General features: G+C 43.3%; 1 protein-coding gene across 2 annotated transcripts in view; it reads left to right on the forward strand.

Annotated features, from left to right (window-relative positions):
• SEC16B (SEC16 homolog B, endoplasmic reticulum export factor) overlaps positions 1-11,239 on the forward strand; it is a 50,467-nt gene extending 39,228 nt beyond the window's left edge. For both annotated transcript variants that reach the window (XM_081865140.1, XM_081865141.1), the window contains 8 exons: positions 258-512; positions 1,313-1,380; positions 3,154-3,300; positions 3,877-3,975; positions 7,327-7,450; positions 7,671-7,735; positions 8,346-8,420; positions 9,458-11,239. In XM_081865140.1, the coding sequence (XP_081721266.1) occupies positions 258-512; positions 1,313-1,380; positions 3,154-3,300; positions 3,877-3,975; positions 7,327-7,450; positions 7,671-7,735; positions 8,346-8,420; positions 9,458-9,529 (905 nt within the window). In that variant the 3' untranslated portion in view covers positions 9,530-11,239. The remainder of the gene's footprint in view (positions 1-257; positions 513-1,312; positions 1,381-3,153; positions 3,301-3,876; positions 3,976-7,326; positions 7,451-7,670; positions 7,736-8,345; positions 8,421-9,457) is intronic.
• The last annotated feature ends 7,883 nt before the right edge of the window (positions 11,240-19,122 follow it).

Raw genomic sequence — 19,122 nt, forward strand, 5'->3', positions numbered from 1 at the left:
TACCAGATGTTGTGAACAAATAAATGGAGAAGCCCCTCTCTTTCATGCTTTATCTGAACTCTAAGAGACTTGCTTCTGCTGGAAACAGTAAGTGGGAATAAGAAGAGGGTTGGATTCAGCTGCTCAGCTCTTCTAATAGCTGTTGGCATTCCTGCTTAAAGTATCTCACTTGTAGCCTTGGAGTTTGAACCGGTGTGCAGGCAATCTATGAAATGGGGGATATACTGATCTAATCCATCAAACCTTACATTATCCAGATTTGGCTCCCTGTTCTGAGTTTGCACAAAGCCAAGGCTGCTTGAAGGACCTGGAGTCTCATCCTTCGACTTACCTGCCACCGGTGGACTCAGCTCAGGACCAGCCAGATGTGGGACAGAGAAGGCCTTTCTATCCTGGACCTCCTGTAGATACAACTGATGCGGCTTTGGAGACTTGTCTTCCAGGAAGTGACCACGGTTATGTTTCCCCTCCTGGAGGACATCCAGCTGACCTCTCCTCACATCAGCCACCAGGTTAAGAGACGGTTGAAATGATTTGCGATGGTGTGTGCATGTATTAGTTCCCTGGTCTCCATCTGGAAAACATATATTGCATTTTTAAAAATTTATTGATTTTGGTGGCCTTGGGAGATAAGGCAAGCCATGCCCTTTCCCACTGCCTCTGTCTCTGCTGGGGGGCACAGATATATTTAAGATGACCAGGGTGGGCAAAGGAACCAGTGATAAATCAGGGTTCTGGAAAATGATTGTCACTCCTCTTTTGCAGGTGGAGGGGCTCCTAAGTATTTAACAGCTGCCTGACAGTCTGTATCAGGCATAGGTAAACTCAGCCCTCCAGATGTTTTGGACTACAAATCCCATCATCACTAACCACTGGTCTTGTTAGCTAGGGATCATGGGAGTTGTAGGCCAAAAACATCTGGAGGGCTGAGTTTGCCTGTGCCTCATCTATATGATGGAGAATGCTTCACCCGTAAAATTCCAACTTCTCAGGCTGGTTTTTTTTAAAGGCATAGGAGCCCTGTCCCAACAAAGAACAAGGCACTATTGAAACCAGCAGGACTTTCTTCCCAGCAGACATGCTTAGGATTGGGCGGGGAGAGGGGAGAAAAGCAGGCCCCTGATTTGCGGAAAGGCGTAAGAGTTTGCGTCCTGCTTCTGCCTTTGTTTGTTTGTACCTACTTGTCTCCTGGACGCTTTGGCTGCAGAGGCCATTTCCAGGGAACTGAAATACCTCCTAACAGCTCTTGCCATTTTGAACTCCAGATCTTGGCTGGTGGGTACAATAAAACTTGTTCTGGTGTAATCTGCAGGGGGCACCGCGGACTCCTGTGGCCCGTACCACTTCCTGGGTGATCAGGAGAGCATTCCGGAGCATCAGGTGAGAGTTTTTTGGGGGGGATAGCTGAAATGTGGAACTCACTGCCACAAGATATGGTGATAAATTGGATGGCTTTAAAGTGGGATTAGGCAAATCCACAGAGGATAAAGCTTACAGTGGCTGTTAGGATCTCTCCATTTCTCATTTTAATCCAATCTTAAATTTAGTTTCCCCACCTTTCTGAAGCAATTTGTGGATTTCCTTTTAATAGATGCTCACAAGCATCCTTCAACATTTTTGTGCAAATTGCTCCTAATAAGCACCACTGCATTGTTGACCTGTTTTTTAAATGCTGTTTTCACTAACGTTAGGTTTTTATGCACACTTTCACCTAATTCAATCACTTTTGTGAAGTTTGGATGGCTGGAGAACTGCATCACAAAATCTGGATAAAGTATGAATTTCAAAGAACCGTTGTGTTTCAATTGTCATATTGTTTTGGAAGGTCCAAATTTGATAAACCTCTGCTTCCAATGTGAAATGAATTTAATTTCTGCTAGTCATGATGGCTACAGCCACTGAGAAAGGGCAACTGCCTGTATGTCCTGATTGTGAGCTTCTCAGATGGGGAGATACGCCTTTGGTTTGACCCAGCAGGGCTCATCTTCTTATTGCTGTGTTGTTCTTGTTGACACATGCACCTACCCTTCTCAGCTGACGTGTTGCTGCCCTTGCCCTCCTGTGGCGCAATGGGTCAGTGTGTCTGTCTACTAACCAGAAGGTCATGGTTTGAGCCCACCAGGGACGGCTGTGGGCAGGATTCCTGCATTATCCTGGGGGTTGGACTAGATGACCCTCGGGGCCCCTTCCTATCTTATTCTTTTTGGTGCCTGCTGGAAAACATTCTTGTTTAGATAAGCCAACCTAAATGCTTAGAAAACTGAGGGAAATTTAATCTGTTTCAGTATTTTAACTTTTGTATGTTTTAAAGTAGGGTTGTGAATTTTTCTCAATTGTACTGTATCGCTTTTAATCTTTTTGTAAACTGCTTTGAGGTTGTTGGTTTTTAAAATAATAATAATAATAATGATAATAATAATAATAATAAATTTTATTTCTACCCCACCCTCCCCAGCCAAGACAGGGCTCAGATATTAAACAATTGATTAAGATACAACTTAAAAACAAGATTAAAATACAACATTAAAATTCAGCCTCATTTCAATAGAAACTCAAATCAAAAACTTTTGGGGGATGAAAACGTCAAATCTTCACCAAGGCCAACTATTCAGAATGGTCCTACGTGGGCCAGAAAAAAACCCAGGGAAGTCCCCAAATAGGAAGGAAAAAGGAAAGATGGGGAGGGGATCAAGTTGATTCCAAGCCAAAGGCCAGGCGGAACAATCAAGCATTATTTTATTAAACAAACAAACAAACAAACAAACAAACAAACAAACAAACACTGAGCCGTTTGGTCTAGTGGAATGCCAGGGGGAGAGCTGTTGCTTTAATGGTTATACGACATTTTAATTTTTCTTTAAACTATACAGCAATTTCAAAAAGTAAGTGGGTTCAGGAAACTTGGGCTCACGTCCCAACTCTGCCATAGCAGGACTTCCTTTGTGACTTTTCCGAGGCTGCCATGTTCCAGCCTCATTTGGTCCTTTCCGCTCCCACAGGAGTAATACTGATCTGTCTCACAGGACTCTTGTGATGGTGAGTGATGTCAGGAGAGGCCCTTAGGGGATAAGGTTACAATATAAACCGGTAAGATGAAGCCACAAAGTTTTTTCAGTGAAGAGAACCTGCTCCATATTTTCTTCTTGGTGCCAGAACACTTTAAATGCCCGGACCAGGACCATTTCTGAGAGTTCCACAATATCCATGGTCGAGGATGCCCCACAGCTCCCAGAAGCATCAGGGGAGGAAGCCGCCTCAGAGAAGCTACCACAGGATGAAACGGAACAAAAAGAAGCAAAGGTGAGTCATCTGACTGAGAAGGGCACCTTCGGTGTCTGAAAAATATGCCCAGGCCCACAGGATTTCATTTCTGCTTTGCAGCAGATTAGGAAGGACAGAATCATGTCCTCTTGGATTTAGAGCCACGATCAAGGTCTAATTCACCTTTCAGGTGGCTGGGAGTATTGCAATTAATTCATTCATATAGAACTTCACACAGCGTTTAAGTACAGCCCTGTCCTATACATGTTTCCTCAGAAGTGACTCCTGCTGTGTTTAGCTTGTGGCCAGGTAAGTGTGCATAGGGTTTGTAGTCTTAATGTATGGGGTTCTTTGTCTTGAACATACCAGTAGCAGACGGTGTGGTGGGGTGTGGGGCAGAAGGACTTACCTGACCTCCCAGCAGCTGAGTCACTGCCGCTTACTGGAGTGGGAGGGGAGAGATGGTGGGGAGGACAGGGCAGTGTGAATGCGCTGGCAGGAATGTCAGAGTGGCTCATTAGGGCATTTCCCCGAATGGCATCTGTTGGAAGCTGAGTAATGAGCAAGATGATTTACAATAGCACAGTGTTGAACCCACCCTTTCTATTTTCCCAGGCCTCTGGGTCTGGCTGGTTCCGTTGGTTCCGATCTAAACCCTCTAAAGAAGCTGAACCCTCCAAAAAGGTACCATCTGCTGCTGCTCCAGATTCTCAGGTAATGCAGGATCTCTTTAAGAGGAATTTTCTGCTTGCTACAATAATCAGAGGGGGACACGGGTGGCGCTGTGGGGTGGGGTGAGCTCCCGCCGTTCAGTCCCAGCTCCTGCCCACCTAGCAGTTCGAAAACACGTCAAAGTGCAAGTAGATAAATAGGTACTGCTTTATAGCGGGAAGGTAAACGGCGTTTCCGTGTGCTGCGCTGGTGCTGGCTCGCCAGAGCAGCTTCGTCACGCTGGCCACGTGACCCAAAAGTGTCTGCGGACAGCACTGGCTCCCGGCCTCTAGAGTGAGATGAGCGCACAACCCAAGAGTCTGTCAAGACTGGCCCGTACGGGCAGGGGTACCTTTACCTTTTTACAATAATCAGAAGAACCTGCACCCCACACCCAAAGTTCCTAACAACTACTGTTGTGGTCTGCACACTGAGAAACATCCATGGGGCCTCAGGGTTCTCTGGTGCACGGCCACAGATCCATGCAAGGAGTGTAGTTCACAAGCGCCTGTTGTGTGTTGGTGTCATGAGACATTGGTGGGCTTAATATTGTAATATCAGAAATGAAGTGGAAAGGAAAGCAGGTGTGAGGGCAAACAGGAGCAGAAGCGATGGGTAGCAGCTTAATCCCAATGTCTACAATTACTTATTTTATTTCATAATTTATATATACCACTTCTGAATGTTGTTTTTTTTCAAAAGCCCCCAAAGCGTTTACAACAAGAACAATAAAATGATCAGTGAAAACCCAGAATGATCAGTAAAAAACAACTTTTTAAAATCATTCAAAATATAAAATCATCAATAAGCTAAAAACAACTAGGATTATATGCTCTTGGAATGAAGCAAGGCCAGTCCTGTGCTTTAAAAAGTTAGGTGGAGGAAGAAATTTTGCACAGGTTTTGTCTGTTCAATAATTCACATCGCATTTAGAATTCTTTGACAAGGACTGAAACAACAGACCCGGGCTTTAAGACTAACAAAATGAATTTCATTAGAGACAAATGTAAGGTTTTGCACTTAGGAAGGAAGAACCAGCTGCACAAATATAAGATGGGGGACGCCTGGCTTACTAGCAGTACATGTGAAAAGGATCTAGGGGTCTTGGTGGACCACAAGCTTAACACGAGTCAACAGTGTGATGCAGCAGCAAAAAAGCTACTGCTAATCTAGGCTGCCTCAACAGAAGTATAGTGAAGTAATAGTACAGTGGTGCCCCGCAAGACGAACGCCTCGCAAGACGGAAAACCCGCTAGACGAAAGGGTTTTCCGTTTTGGAGGCGCTTCGCAAAACGAATTTCCCTATGGGCTTGCTTCGCAAGACGAAAATGTCTTGCGAGTTCCTGGTTTTTTTTCTCCCTCCCCCCCCTTTTTCTAAGCCGCTAAGCCGCTTATCAGCTGATCCGCTAAGCCGCTAAGCCGCTAATAGCGCTAAGCCGCTAAGCCGTCAATGGGCTTGCTTCGCAAGACGAAAAAACCGCTAGACGAAGAGAATCGCGGAATGGATTCTTTTCGTCTTGTGAGGCACCACTGTATTACTCTATTCTACCTTGGTCAGACCACAGCTGGAATAATGTATCCAGTTCTGAGCACCACAATTTAAGAAGGATGTTGACAAGCTGGAGAGTGTCTAGAGGAGAGCATCCAAGATGACCAGGGGTCTGGAAACCAAGCCTTATGAGGAACGATGGAAGGAGCTGGATATGTTTAGCCTGGAAAGAGGAGACTGAGAGAAGATATGACAGCCATCTTCAAATATCTCAAGGGCTGTCACATGGAGGATGGAGCAGGCTTGTTTTCTCCTGCTCTGGAGGGCAGGACTCGAACCAATGGCATCAAGTTGCAAGAAAGGAAATTCCAGCTAAAGATCAGGAAGAACTTTCTGACAGCAAGGGCTGTTTGCCAGTGGAACAGTCTCCCTCAGGAAGTGGTGGGCTCTCCTTCCTTGGAGGTGATTTAGCAGAGGTTGGATGGCCATCTGTCATGGATGCTTTAGCTGAGATTCCTGCATTGCAGGGGGTTGGGCTAGATGACCCTCGGGGTCCCTTCCAATTCTACAATTCTATGATTCTATGACAGAGAATAAAGGAGGAGGAAGGGGCACAGTTCAGGAATGCCAGAGGAGGAGCGAACAGGAGCGATGGAAAAGGATTAGGGCATTGTCCAAGTTACTAAAGTTCATCTGCTGGAACTCTAACTTCTGAGTTTTATTAGTCCAGGGTTTCCCAAACTGTGGATTTATGGTTGTAGACGGGAAATGGCTCATCCATATGTTAAATATTCACATTGATTTCCAATTGTACTTTTTTCCGCTTCTTGTATTTCCTCCGTTGTGTTTTATCGTATTACAATTTGAATTCTGTGGGATTAAAATTGTAGTAGAGCAAAATACAATATATGAAATCAAATAGGTAATAAAGAGGCAATTAAAAATCATATAGCATTATCACAGTGCATTACAATTGCTACAGCAGGCTGAATAATCCTTTACTGGCCTGCCAATAACTTCAGTGACATCCAAGAATTCGGGGGTGGGGGGCGAACCGCTTTATAGGACCTTGCTTCATATTTCCAGGGTTGTCTCCTCTGAAAGATGCCTCTCAAATCCTGTATTCTGTTCCCAATTCCCCATGTCATTATGGTGAGCCTGCAGCCATGTGGCCTGTCATAGGTTTTCTCGATAGTGGTAAAAAAATAATGACTCGCTCCTCTAATAGCAAGCTCAGTTGGCGAGGGCCAACAGAGTTGCAGGCAAATGAAGAAACCAGAGGGAGGTATCAGCATGTCTGGGAGTACTACAAGGTTTGTGAAAGTACAAAACAAAACAAGTTAGGGAAACCAAGTGAAGTGCAGGATCTAGTACTGAGTGATCATTTTAAAAAATACATTAAAAAAAGAAGTGGTGGGGGAATCTGTTGGGATCCTAACAAAGTTAAAGGTAAAGGGACCCCTGACTATTAGGTCCAGTCATGGCCGACTCTGGGGTTGCGGCGCTCATCTCGCTTTACTGGCCGAGGGAGCCGGCGTACAGCTTCCAGGTCATGTGGCCAGCATGACTAAGCCACTTCTGGTGAACCAGAGCAGTGCACGGAAACACCATTCACCTTCTCCCCATAGTAGTACCTATTTATCTACTTGCACTTTGACGTGCTTTTGAACTGCTAGGTTGGCAGGAGCAGGGACCGAGCAATGGGAGCTCACTCCATCGCGGGGATTTGAACCACGACCTTCTGATCAGCAAGCCCTAGGCTCTGTGGTTTAACCCACAGCACCACCCGCGTCCCTCCTAACAAAGGTAGACTGAGGGTAAATTCTACCTGGCTCCATCACTGATATGTTATTTTCGTTCTGCAGCAGCAGGTGACTTCACAACCATCCCTTCCTCCTGTGGAGGAGACAAGGCCTGCATTAGTTCCTCCTCCAGCTGTTCCTCACCTGCCGCCCACAGGTGGCAACCCTCTCCCAAAAAGCTCTCTTCGTAAGTATGTGTGCGTTGCAGAATGTGTTTTTGACGGGTGGTAATAAAGGATGTTTGTGTACGAACCTTGCTATGGCCCATAGGACCCCCGCAAAGTAACTCTGGAGGGATCCCCCAGTCTTTGATAGAAGCTTTTGTGGGGTGGTAAGGCAAAGGGGCTGCGGCAGAAAAGCCCCCTTGTACAAACTGAAATAATCTCATTGCGCTTTTTTCGTCACAGGGGCCCAAACTCCACTGGGCCATAGCAGCAGGGAAGGCTCCATGTTTCCAGATGCCGGAGGCCAGGTGAGAGAAAGTGGGGGCGGGAATAACATGTTCCTTGTGAGGAGAGGCCTCAACTTTGGAAAACTGCTCCTCTGAATCCCTGTTGACAGAAGTGCAAATCCAGCTGCCTTGAGAGCATTTCTCCCAATATAGTAAAGGTAAAGGGACCGCTGACCATTAAGTCCAGTTGCAGACGACTCTGGGGTTGCGGCGCTCATTTCGCTTTATTGGCCGAGGGAGCCGGCATACAGCTTCTGGGTTATGTGGCCAGCATGACTAAGCCACTTCTGGCAAACCAGAGCAGCACACGGAAACGCCATTTACCTTCCCGCTGGATCGGTACCTATTTATCTACTTGCACTGGTGTGCTTTTGAACTGCTAGGTTGGCAGGAGCTGGGACAGAGCAACAGGAGCTCACCCTGTCATGGGGATTTGAACCGCCGACCTTCTGATCGGCAAATCCTAGACTCTGTGGTTTAATCCACAGCACCACCCGCTTATCTCCCAATATAATGTCCTGCATTTCTGGTGGTTCTGCTGCCCCCTTCCTCCTCTGCCCCCGCCCCCCAGCAACGGATCCTGGCATCTTCGCTGGGTTTCACACCTTGGCTCTTCTGCTTCATGTTTCAGGCTACTTTCTCCATCCCTGATCATGGGCCTCCACCCCCAAGAGGAGGGGCAGTTCCACTTTACCGTCCTGCTCAGGTATGGTTTCTGCGCATGTGCATTGCCACAACATTGTATACAAATAAACTCTAGTAATGATGTCAACAACCGCAGCAGCAGCAATGTAAGAATTGTTTTCTTGGGTGAGGCCAGGCATCCCTCCTTGTTCAGCCTTCTGCAACCTTGTGCTGTCCCCATGTTTTGGACCATGGGTAGGCAAACTAAAGCCTGGGGGCCGGATCCGGCCCAATGGCCTTCTAAATCCAGCCCGCGGACGGTCCGGGAATCAGCGTGTTTACATGAGTAGAATGTGTCCTTTTATTTAAAATGCATCTCTGGGTTATTTGTGGGGCATAGGAATTCGTTCATTCCCCCCCCCCAATATAGTCCGACCCCCCACAAGATCTGAGGGACAGTGGACCAGCCCCCTGCTGAAAAAGGTTTGCTGACCCCTGTTTAGACTATTAAGTTCCTTGAGAGCCTGGCTCGTAACCAGGGCTGATAAGGGATTAAGTCCAACAGCAACTGGAGTAGCCAAGTTGGGGAAGCGTGTTCAAGTCCAGCTCTGTCGTTCAAACAGCAGCCTGTTGTTAGGGCATGGGGGGCCGGGGGTCGCCTTTCCTGCTCTCTCTCCCTGGAGCTATACTGATTATGCTGTTCCACTTGGATAAGAACCATGATACCTCTCCATTGTAGTATATATATATATATATATATATATATATATATATATATATAGTGTGGTTTCATGGACAGTTACCATTTTGCAAAGGTCCTTTGTCAAAGCTCATGAAGCATGTCTGATGCAGGTGCTGGTTTGAGTGTAGAGCTGTGCTCACGGCTGGCCCTGCCATTGTGCCATCGTGTAGAGGGAGAGCTAAGACTATTTGAGAGGGTGCGTGTCTAAAATTCTGTTAAGCATCTCAAAATCCATGACTATAAGATGCATGAAAATGGAGGCCTTGTATCCAAATGGGTTGCATGTGCAAATGTTTATTTAACTTCCGTTTGCTTCTGGGTTGCACTATTTTTGAAGGGTTTGCGTTTGAAATTGAACTTAATTCTTTCTTTAACAGGTTACCACGCCAGCAGCCTCAGGCACTGGCCCAAGGATTTTTCAGCGACGCTACCCACCTCATCCACAATAATACATATGTGTGTGTGTGTATGTATTAACTACGAAGATGTTTCTGCCCTCTGGCAGATCAGAAACCATCCACTTGCCTGAAGAAAACCAGTCTGATCTGAGTTAGGCAGCTGGCTGCCCATTCCTTCCCCTCATCCTCTGGTATTGCAGCTCTCTAGCCAAAGATTATAAGCAAAAGTTCGAGGGGGTGAAGGTGTACCTTCCCCCCTTTTTGTTTGTTTAAAGTGTTGTTCAAGTGTTGTTAAGCAGGTGCTATACAATTGTAACTCTTTTCATGTGCAACAAGAACAAAATGAAGGTATCTCAGGTCAGCCCTGGGGAGGCCAGAAGTTAATCAAAAGGCAAATAAAGGCAGGAAGACTCCCACTTGCTTTTATAGGAATAGAACGAATGGGACTTTCTCCCACTGAAGTGGGGTAAGGATTGCAGCCCTATTTTTCAAGGAGATGAGAAGCTCTGGGAAAATAAGGTGGTGTTGACTCTCTCCATTGCCAGTAGATACAGCTGCTCATGATCCAGTCATAAGGAAGAATAACTGAGGCTCCTTTTGGGGAATGGGGAACCTCTGGTCCTTTAGGATGGCTGTTGCCATACTTTCAGACCCACTTGACATCTAGTCAGTGTGAATAAATCTTACAAGGCATGCAGCTGATCTCTGTGGATATTTACTTAGAAGTAAGTCCGATGAAGATTGCTCCCATGAAAGTGTGGGTGCTGAGGCTGCAATCCTACATACACTTACTCGTGACAAAAGCCACTGAACAGATTAGGACTTACTTCCAAGTAAATATGCCAAGGGTCACACTTTGGGGTTGCAATCCTATGATCCTTTGCTTGGGTGCAAACCACTTAATTTTGAGCAAATGTGCCTAGGATTGGACGTACTGCAGGAGGCTGAACCCCCGAAACAGCTTAATCATTTGTGAATAAGTCAACTTATGTGTGAATTGAGAGTACACGGACTCTTGTAAAACGATCAGGCTGCAAAAACTATATTTGGTTGGATGTTATTCCCACTGGTCAACAAATGACTGTGATCCTAATCCAACATGACTAAAAAGCAGAATAATAGTAACAAGCCCGTGAACTGGGTGGAGGTGAAGATGAGATGGTGTCTCCTGAGTTGAGTCTCCTTTTGGCCCAGCTGAAGTGCTGCTGTCTGAGGACTTGCCGGTCTGTGAGAACTGCTATGAACATACACGTGGAGAGGGCTTTGTATTGTGGTGGCCTCATCTTTCTCAGCCCTTCTCCAAAACCTCAATCACTGAGAAGGCTAACCAACCTAGCATGCCTGAGAAAGGAAGACCTACGTGGACCAACTCAGCAGTAAGTAGACAACAACGTTTCAGAAAACCTAAGAACAGCTCTGTTGGATCCGACCAAAGGCTCATCTACTCCAGCATCCTATTCTTGCAGCTACCAACCACATGCGGACGGAAAGCCTGCAAGCAGGGGGCAGGCGCAACAGGAATCTTGCAGGAGAAAGTAGGGAATTTTTCACTGTTCATAGAGTTATTTGTAGGTTCCCAATAGCCCATGTGACGTATCTCTTTGTCATGTCTGGACTTTAGGGAGTATATTAGACTACTGGGTTGCCCTTTAACCCTGTGTTATCACCCTTCTTTGTTTTTTCTAATACAAAACAGTTGATGCTGCAAGTTATTGCCCCTTTCCCCCCACATTTAAATAAAAAACAGTTTTGAAATTGAAATCCAGGCTTTTGTGTGTGTATTGGGGTGTGTGTGTGTGTGTGTGAGAAGAATTGCCTTGTGAGTACTAGTAGACCCTCAGGACCCCAACCTTACTTTCTGCCAGTGAAGAGGTGAGAGGGTTACATAAGAAAAGTAGCCCTCCCCTACAACTGATGGATCTCAGATGGCACAGATTAGGCCATCCTTCCTTTTGTTACACTTAATTTACAGAGTAAATAAAGAACCCAATAGTTTGGTGTGCAGCTACTCCTTGAGAATTATTAATATTATTATTAATAATAAATAATTTATTGTTTATACCCTGCCCATCCAGATGGGTTTCCCCAGCCACCCTGGGCAGCTTCCAGCAAGATATAAAAAATAATGTTGGACATTAAAAACTTCCCTAAGCCTTCAGATGTTTTCTAAAAGTTGTGTAATTCTTGGGCTTTAGTTTACACATGAGAAGACTTGGATTTTTATAGGCGACTGTTGTTTACAAACATGAGTACAGTGGTACCTCGGGTTACAGACGCTTCAGGTTACAGACTCCGCTAACCCAGAAATAGTACCTCGGGTTAAGAACTTTGCTTCAGGATGAGAACAGAAACCGTGTGGCAGTGGCGGGAGGCCCATTAGCTAAAGTGGTACCTCAGGTTAAGAACAGCTTCAGGTTAAGAATGGACCTCCAGAACGAATTACTTTAAGTTCTTAACCTGAGGTACCACTGTAATCATAAATTTGTTGAGGGCCATGCATGGCACCTCCAGGGACCTGTTCATCTGCTGCACCTAGCTAAGCATGGCAAGGGGAAATTTTCACTCATCCGTTTTCAGGCCAAAAGCAGAAACCTTGCCTATCTGGGCGAGACCAAGGCATATCCAACTAGGCACTTCATTCTGAGATGTAGCCAGCCAGGTACCCCTGGAAGCTCACAAGCAAGGCATGGAGCGGAAGGCTTTCCCTTATTCCTTTGTTCACTCCTATTGTTTTATGAGCAATTTATATGGAAATGACATACAACATAGAAACCAGCCAAACAAATAGATGGTCAAAGGCCTGGAAACGATGCCTTATGAGGAACAGCTAAGGGAGCTGGGCATGTTTAGCCTGGAGAAGAGGTGGTTAAGGGGTGATATGATAGCCATGTTCAAATATATAAAAGGATGTCACATAGAGGAGGGAGAAAGGTTGTTTTCTGCTGCTCCAGAGAAGCGGACACGGAACAATGGATCCAAACTACAAGAAAGAAGATTGCACCTAAACATTAGGAAGAACTTCCTGACAGTAAGAGCTGTTCAACAGTGGAATTTGCTGCCAAGGAGTGTGGTGGAGTCTCCTTCTTTGGAGGTCTTTAAGCAGAGGCTTGACAACCATATGTCAGGAGTGCTCTGATGGTGTTTCCTGCTTGGCAGGGGGTTGGACTCGATGGCCCTTGTGGTCTCTTCCAACTATGATTCTATGATTCTAGATCCAGGGTTGTTGTTTTTTTGTGCCAAGTACCTTTTATAGTTATTTGTTTTTTGGGTGGGTGGACTAAAAGAGATTAGCATCTTTTTGGTTTTGTGGGCATTTTTAAAATGAATCAATCAATACACTGTAGACGTATCCCTAGAAAACTAACCTGCAGAATTTTGGGATAGTTGCAAGAATTATGGTGTTAGGATAAATTGGGGAGTGGGGGACAGCTTCTGGGTTGTGTTCGCTCAGCTGGCAAAATATGACAAACGAAGGGGAAAGCTGGTTTGGCAGGAGTGGAAGAGTGGGGGAAAAGGCCAAAAATGGTGAGGAGGGGGAGGAGACACAGAGTTTGTACTTTGTTTTACTATTTGGCTATTTTAAAAGTTTACTTGCTCATTGATCCTCAGTTGTGTTGTTGGCCCTAATTGTTTTTTGTTTATTGCCCTGGTGGTGCTGAAAAGCCTCACACGTCAGCAATAATTGCTCAAAGGGTTTGTGAAGCTTTCCTTCTTAACTTTTCCTTTAGAGAAAAATAATTCAGTTTGGCTGTAGCTGCATGAATTAATGCTGTACTAGAAGAAGCAAACAGAATGATTATTGCAAAATGCATAAGAAAACGAGAAATGAAAACAAGTAATTTATTTAAAGAAAGCATTTCTATGGCAAAAGTACCGTATTTTTCCGTGTATAAAACTAAGTTTCTTTACCAAAAAAATTAGTTTAAAATTGGGGCTTGTCTTATATATGGGTAGTGCTGAGGGGTGTTTTGTTAATTTGGAGTCCCCCAAAATAGGTGGTGTCTTATACACGAAAAAATACAGTACATGCGATACATTCACATTTTTCAAAGAACCAACTTTGCGTTAACAAAAAATCTAGTTCTTATAAAGATGTTCTTATAAAGATTGCTCAGTTTAAGTAAGAAACATTAAAACATTAAACAGTCGTGGAAAGAAGCTTACATCACGCTTATACCGAAAAATGAGTCTGAAAAGACACAACTTAAGAACTACCGCCCCATATCCCTGCTTAATGTGGATTATAAAATTTTTGCAGATATTTTCGCCAAAAGGCTGAAAAAAGTGTTGGCAGGAATGATACATAAAGACCAAGCTGGCTTTCTTCCTGGCAGACATTTGTCAAACAACATGAGGAACTTAATTGACATTTTGGAAAAGCTACAAGTTAATATTAATTCAAAAGCTGTCTTGATTTTTATAGATGCAGAGAAAGCCTTTGATAATATTTCTTGGAGTTTTATGAAGAAAAATCTCCAGGGGATGGGGGTTGGAGAAAGGTTTGGAAATGGTATAGGTGCGATTTATTCAGAACAAAGGGCAAAATTAATAGTGAATAATGTAGTTACAGAAGAAGTCAAAATAGAAAAAGGGACATGAGAAGGCTGCCCAATTTCCCCTTTACTTTTTATTTCAGTTCTGGAGGTCCTGCTGAACATGATTAGAAGGGACCATCAGATTCAGGTCGGAGTTAAACATTACAAACTGAAAGCTTTTGCAGATGACCTAGTATTGACACTGCAGGAGCCAATTCCTAGTACAAAAAGAGCTTTGGAGTTAATTCAAGAATTTGGTCAGGTGGCAGGCTTTAAATTAAATAAATCAAAAACTAAGGTTTTGGAGAAAAACCTAATGCTGATTGAAAAAGAGGAGTTTCAGAAGGAAACAGATCTAACATTGGTAAAGAAAGTGAAATACCTAGGGGTGAATATGACTTCTAAGAATGTTAATCTATTCAAAGACAACTATGAGAAATGTTGGTTAGAAGTGAAAAAAGATTTGGAAATTTGGACTAATTTGAAACTTTCCTTATTGGGTAGAATTGCGGTTATTAAGATGAATGTATTGCCAAGACTGTTATTTTTGTTTCAATCACTGCAGATTATTGACAAGATGGACTGTTTCAAGAAGTGGCAAAAGGACATTTCTAAATTTGTCTGGCAGGGCAAAAAGCCCAGAATAAAATATAAGATTCTTACAGATGTAAAGGATAGAGGGGGGGTTGCCCTGCCGGACTTTAAGTTGTATTATGAAGCAGCAGCTTTCTGCTGGTTGAAGGAATGCCTACTTCTTGAAAACACGGATATTTTAGACTTGGAAGGATATGATAATGCTTTTGGGTGGCATGCATACTTGTGGTACGGTAAGGATAAAGTACACAAAGGATTTAAAAACCATATTGTCAGGAAAGCATTGTTTAATGTCTGGATGAAATATAAAGACTTTTTGGAGAATAAAACCCCAAGGTGGCTCTCACCTATGGAGGCAAAGGCCTTGAAAAAACTTAATATGGAATCTAATTGGCCAAAATATTGGGAAATTTTGGAGCAGGAGGGTGACAAATTGAAATTGCAGAGTTATGAGAAAATTAAAGATAAGGTGCGAGATTGGTTACATTATTTTCAAGTAAGAGAGGCCTATAATTTGGATAGAAAAAATGGTTTCCAGGTGGAAAAATCAAAGTTGGAAATAGAATTGCTAGAACCCAATGCTAAGATATTGTCGAGAATGTATAATCTGCTGCTGAAATGGAGTACTGAGGAGGAAACGGTAAAATCTGCTATGATAAAATGGGCACAAGATATTGGCCATGACATTATGTTTGCTGACTGGGAACAGTTGTGGACCACCGGAATGAAATTTACGGCATGTAATGCCTTAAGAGAGAATATTATGAAAATGATATATAGGTGGTACATGACCCCAGTCAAACTTGCAAAAATCTATCACTTGCCCGATAATAAATGTTGGAAATGTAAAGAAATTGAAGGAACTTTCTTTCACCTTTGGTGGGCGTGCCCAAGGATTAAGGTCTTCTGGGAGATGATCTATAATGAACTGAAAAAGGTATTTAAATATACCTTTCCTAAGAAACCAGAGGCCTTTCTCCTGGGCATGGTCAGCCAATTGGTGCCAAAGAAGGATAGAACCTTTTTTATGTATGCCACAGCAGCAGCAAGAATACTCATTGCAAAGCATTGGAAGACCCAAGATCTACCCACCTTGGAAGAATGGCAGATACAACTAATGGACTATATGGAAATGGCAGAAATGACCGCTAGAATCCGAGATCAAGGAGAAGAGCAGGTGGAAGAAGACTGGAAGAAGTTCAAAGTTTACCTACAGAAACATTGTAAAATTTTTGAATGTTGAGGACATTGAAATGTAATTAAGGGGTTCTAGTGAACAAGATATAAGAATATGAAGGAAGGGTCAGGCTTTTTGGATTAAAAATTTGAATAATTGAATATTTAAAGGAATTTTTAAGGGATAATACCGAATAAGAAATGAATTTGCTAAATTAATGTGTTAAACTAGAATACAAGAAAGGAAGGCGGGTGGAAGTAAGGAAAATAAGGTTATGAATGATATGAATTTGAACGAGAGTTTCTTTTCTTTTTTTGTTGTCAAATTTTTCTTTTTTATACTTTTCTATGTTGTTATTTTTGTTGTTTGTTGTTTATTGTAGTATTTGTTGTTTTGTTACTTTTGTAAAACTTAATAAAATATTATTATTAAAAAAATAATAAAACATTAAACATTAAAAATACTTTCAGTGAAATTCACATTTCAGAAAATAATACAAAGTAACTGTCCTTAGAATTTCCAGCTTCTTTTCAATGGGAAAAAGTCTGCATTTTTTCTTATTCTGTATGAGAAATAAATGGAAAACATGAGCTGCATGATGAACTGAGGACAAGAGTTAAGAAGACTAAATAAAACCAGCGTAATTTACAATGACCTTGGTTTTCTTTACGAAGCTGCTTTAGTATCATTAAGCACCACTATCCCCCTAATCATGTTGTGCAGTTTGAGAGCTGTGTAGGTAGGAGACATGCTTAGAAAAATAACAATGCATGGCAATGCTTGCCGTCATCACCTCAATAAAACAGAGTTCAAGGGACAGCACATTTCATCAGGCATGACAGCCGAACAAGTTGTGCAATTACAGTGGCCTGGTTCAAAGAGTTGCAAGTTTGGTTTGTTAACTTTTCACTGCTGCTGAAATCTGTACCACTAAATATTGTCAATGCCACCAGGAAGCGCGATGCCAATACCACCAGGAAGCGTGTTATCATCCACCCACCTTTTCCAATAAGCAGAACTGGGCTGGAACCTCATCGAGTCATGTATGACCCATGAATTTGGTTCATTTGGCTGCATCAGAAACTGGAATACAGTTGGCGACCCAGAATGGCTATTGGAAATTCACTTCTATGGATGTTGCTTGGCATACTTCATGAACGCCATCCAGTCGTGCACAACCGGCGCATTTGGGTTATTTGGATAGCTTGATCATTGTGTTCCGGGGCTGTTTTTCTGGAAGACTCCTTGTGGCCCAAAATGGAAATCAGAACGTGGATTCTGTGGATGCTTTGATGCTTATTGCAGCAGTGTCGTCCAGTAGTGTGTCTTGTGCATTTAGTTTGGTTGGGTTGGGTCAGAAGCTGCCGTTCCATTCTGTTCGGCATGTGAAGCTGTTAATAAAAGTATAATATTGAAATGAGTTGCATTTTATGACATTGTCCTAAAGTTTTTCTAATACTTTCATTGTTCTTGGCATAGTTTATATCATAAAATGGCCATTCTTAAGAGAAACTCTTCAGACACAATGGATAAATATTATTTCTTTTCTATCGGAATGGAATATGTGACAGGGCCTAGGATCCATTTATACAATATTATCACGTTTTTAATGGGGATGCAACTGTTTGTGTCAAGTGAAGACATGATCATTTCTCTGGGTTTTGGAGACCTTGATTGCTCGCTTCCTCCTAGCTCCTGAGATTTGCGGGTCAAACCAATCAGTCAGGGTTGGAGAATAAAACCAGTGGAGTATGTGATTGGTTTAGGCAGAAGAAGGGGAACGGGTCTTTGAGGTTTTTTAAGTAGCTGGCAAGAATAAACTTGGAAAACATAAAACAACATTGTCAATGCTTCCCGTTTTCCTTTGCCTTGAATCCCACCCCCTACTGAGTACTCTGAGAAGCCCCCATCCTCCCCTGCCATATTTTGCTTTCAGATATTATCATTTAGTGTATTTATCCTGTCTTTCTCCCAAATTGGGATTTCCCCACCACATCTCTGGCTCGATCCTTAGCTGTTCCCCCAGGACAGTGATTGCAGTCAATAGATCCATTGAAGCTATTGAGATTTGTAGATTTGGGAAGTTAATTAGGGGGAAGACACAATCTCCTGCATCGTGGAGGTATTCCTTTTTAACTAATTATCTGCTGAAGGGAAAATGGCTTTCAACACAGCTTGAAATTCACACCCATATTTATATGAAAAAGGATCAGGGTTGTGAATTGGGTTATGGCATTAGCAGACATTGTTTTCCCTAGTCTAACCACTGAAACTTTGTTCCTGCAAGTTTTCTCAATTGGGAATGCCAAAAACTTCCCACCAACCACATTGGCTACAGCCATGGTACATTAAAAAGCAATAAAAATAATTGCCCCTGTTCTGCCCCATTTCCAGGAGGGCCGGGCTACCTAGTGTTCCTAATCATTCATCATGTTCTTCAAGGGCCCCTAATTGGAATAAATTGAAAGATATGAATACATTTACTGAAAATAGATGTAAAAAATGCACCCCCATAGGATCTCCCGCCTTCTCTCCATGGAGGAGGTGCAACTCGGCTTGTTTATCAATATGCATTATTGAAATAGTATGGGGCAATCTATCTTGGATGTCATGAACCCCCAAGAGAGCGGAACACTTATTATGAGCTTTCCTCTGGCTGTCTTGGCAATATGAAATTTGTGAAACTTCTACCTTTGTATACAAGTTTTTTGAGAATACCGAAGAAGCTGTGGCGTGAGAAACTGGCTTTGGAGGGTCTGTAGAAACCTGATGATCACCTGCGCTGGGAAGTCCCCATAGAGGTGGGGAAGCAGCAGTTGGAGGAATGCCCTGTCCTGAATCAAAGTGCCTTACAGCCAAACCATGAGATACTGCCGGGGTCTTAATGGTCTGGTGCAAACCTCCTTCTCCAGTGCTTCTGTCAGATGCACATTTCATCCACAGTATTTCCTGCTAAAAGATCTGAAGTTGCAGCTAAGAAAAATCCCTGGCATCAGACCCCAGCTGTCTCACTTCAGACTGCAGGTAAGGACTTGGTATCAAAGGCTTGCTCCTCTTTACAAAGAGAGAAACCACAATCCCACAACAGAAACCTAGATGTCAGAGATAATATTTTAGCCATTTCCCCTGACATAACAGCAGGTGAGTGTGTGGAAAGAAGTGTGTGGCTGTTCTCTCTCTCTCTCTCTCTCTCTCTCTCTCTCTCTCTCTCTCTCTCTCAACTACTTGAGAACCCTTTTATAATCTCCATTGCTACACTCCAGACATAGATATATTGCCTCCATAAGAACTAGGCTTCCAATGTCCCAGTGAGCTGCGTTTAAAACTTACAGTTAATT

The sequence above is a fragment of the Podarcis erhardii genome (assembly GCF_964252035.2).
Source record: "Podarcis erhardii genome assembly, chromosome: 6".
Classification (NCBI taxonomy): domain Eukaryota; kingdom Metazoa; phylum Chordata; class Lepidosauria; order Squamata; family Lacertidae; genus Podarcis; species Podarcis erhardii.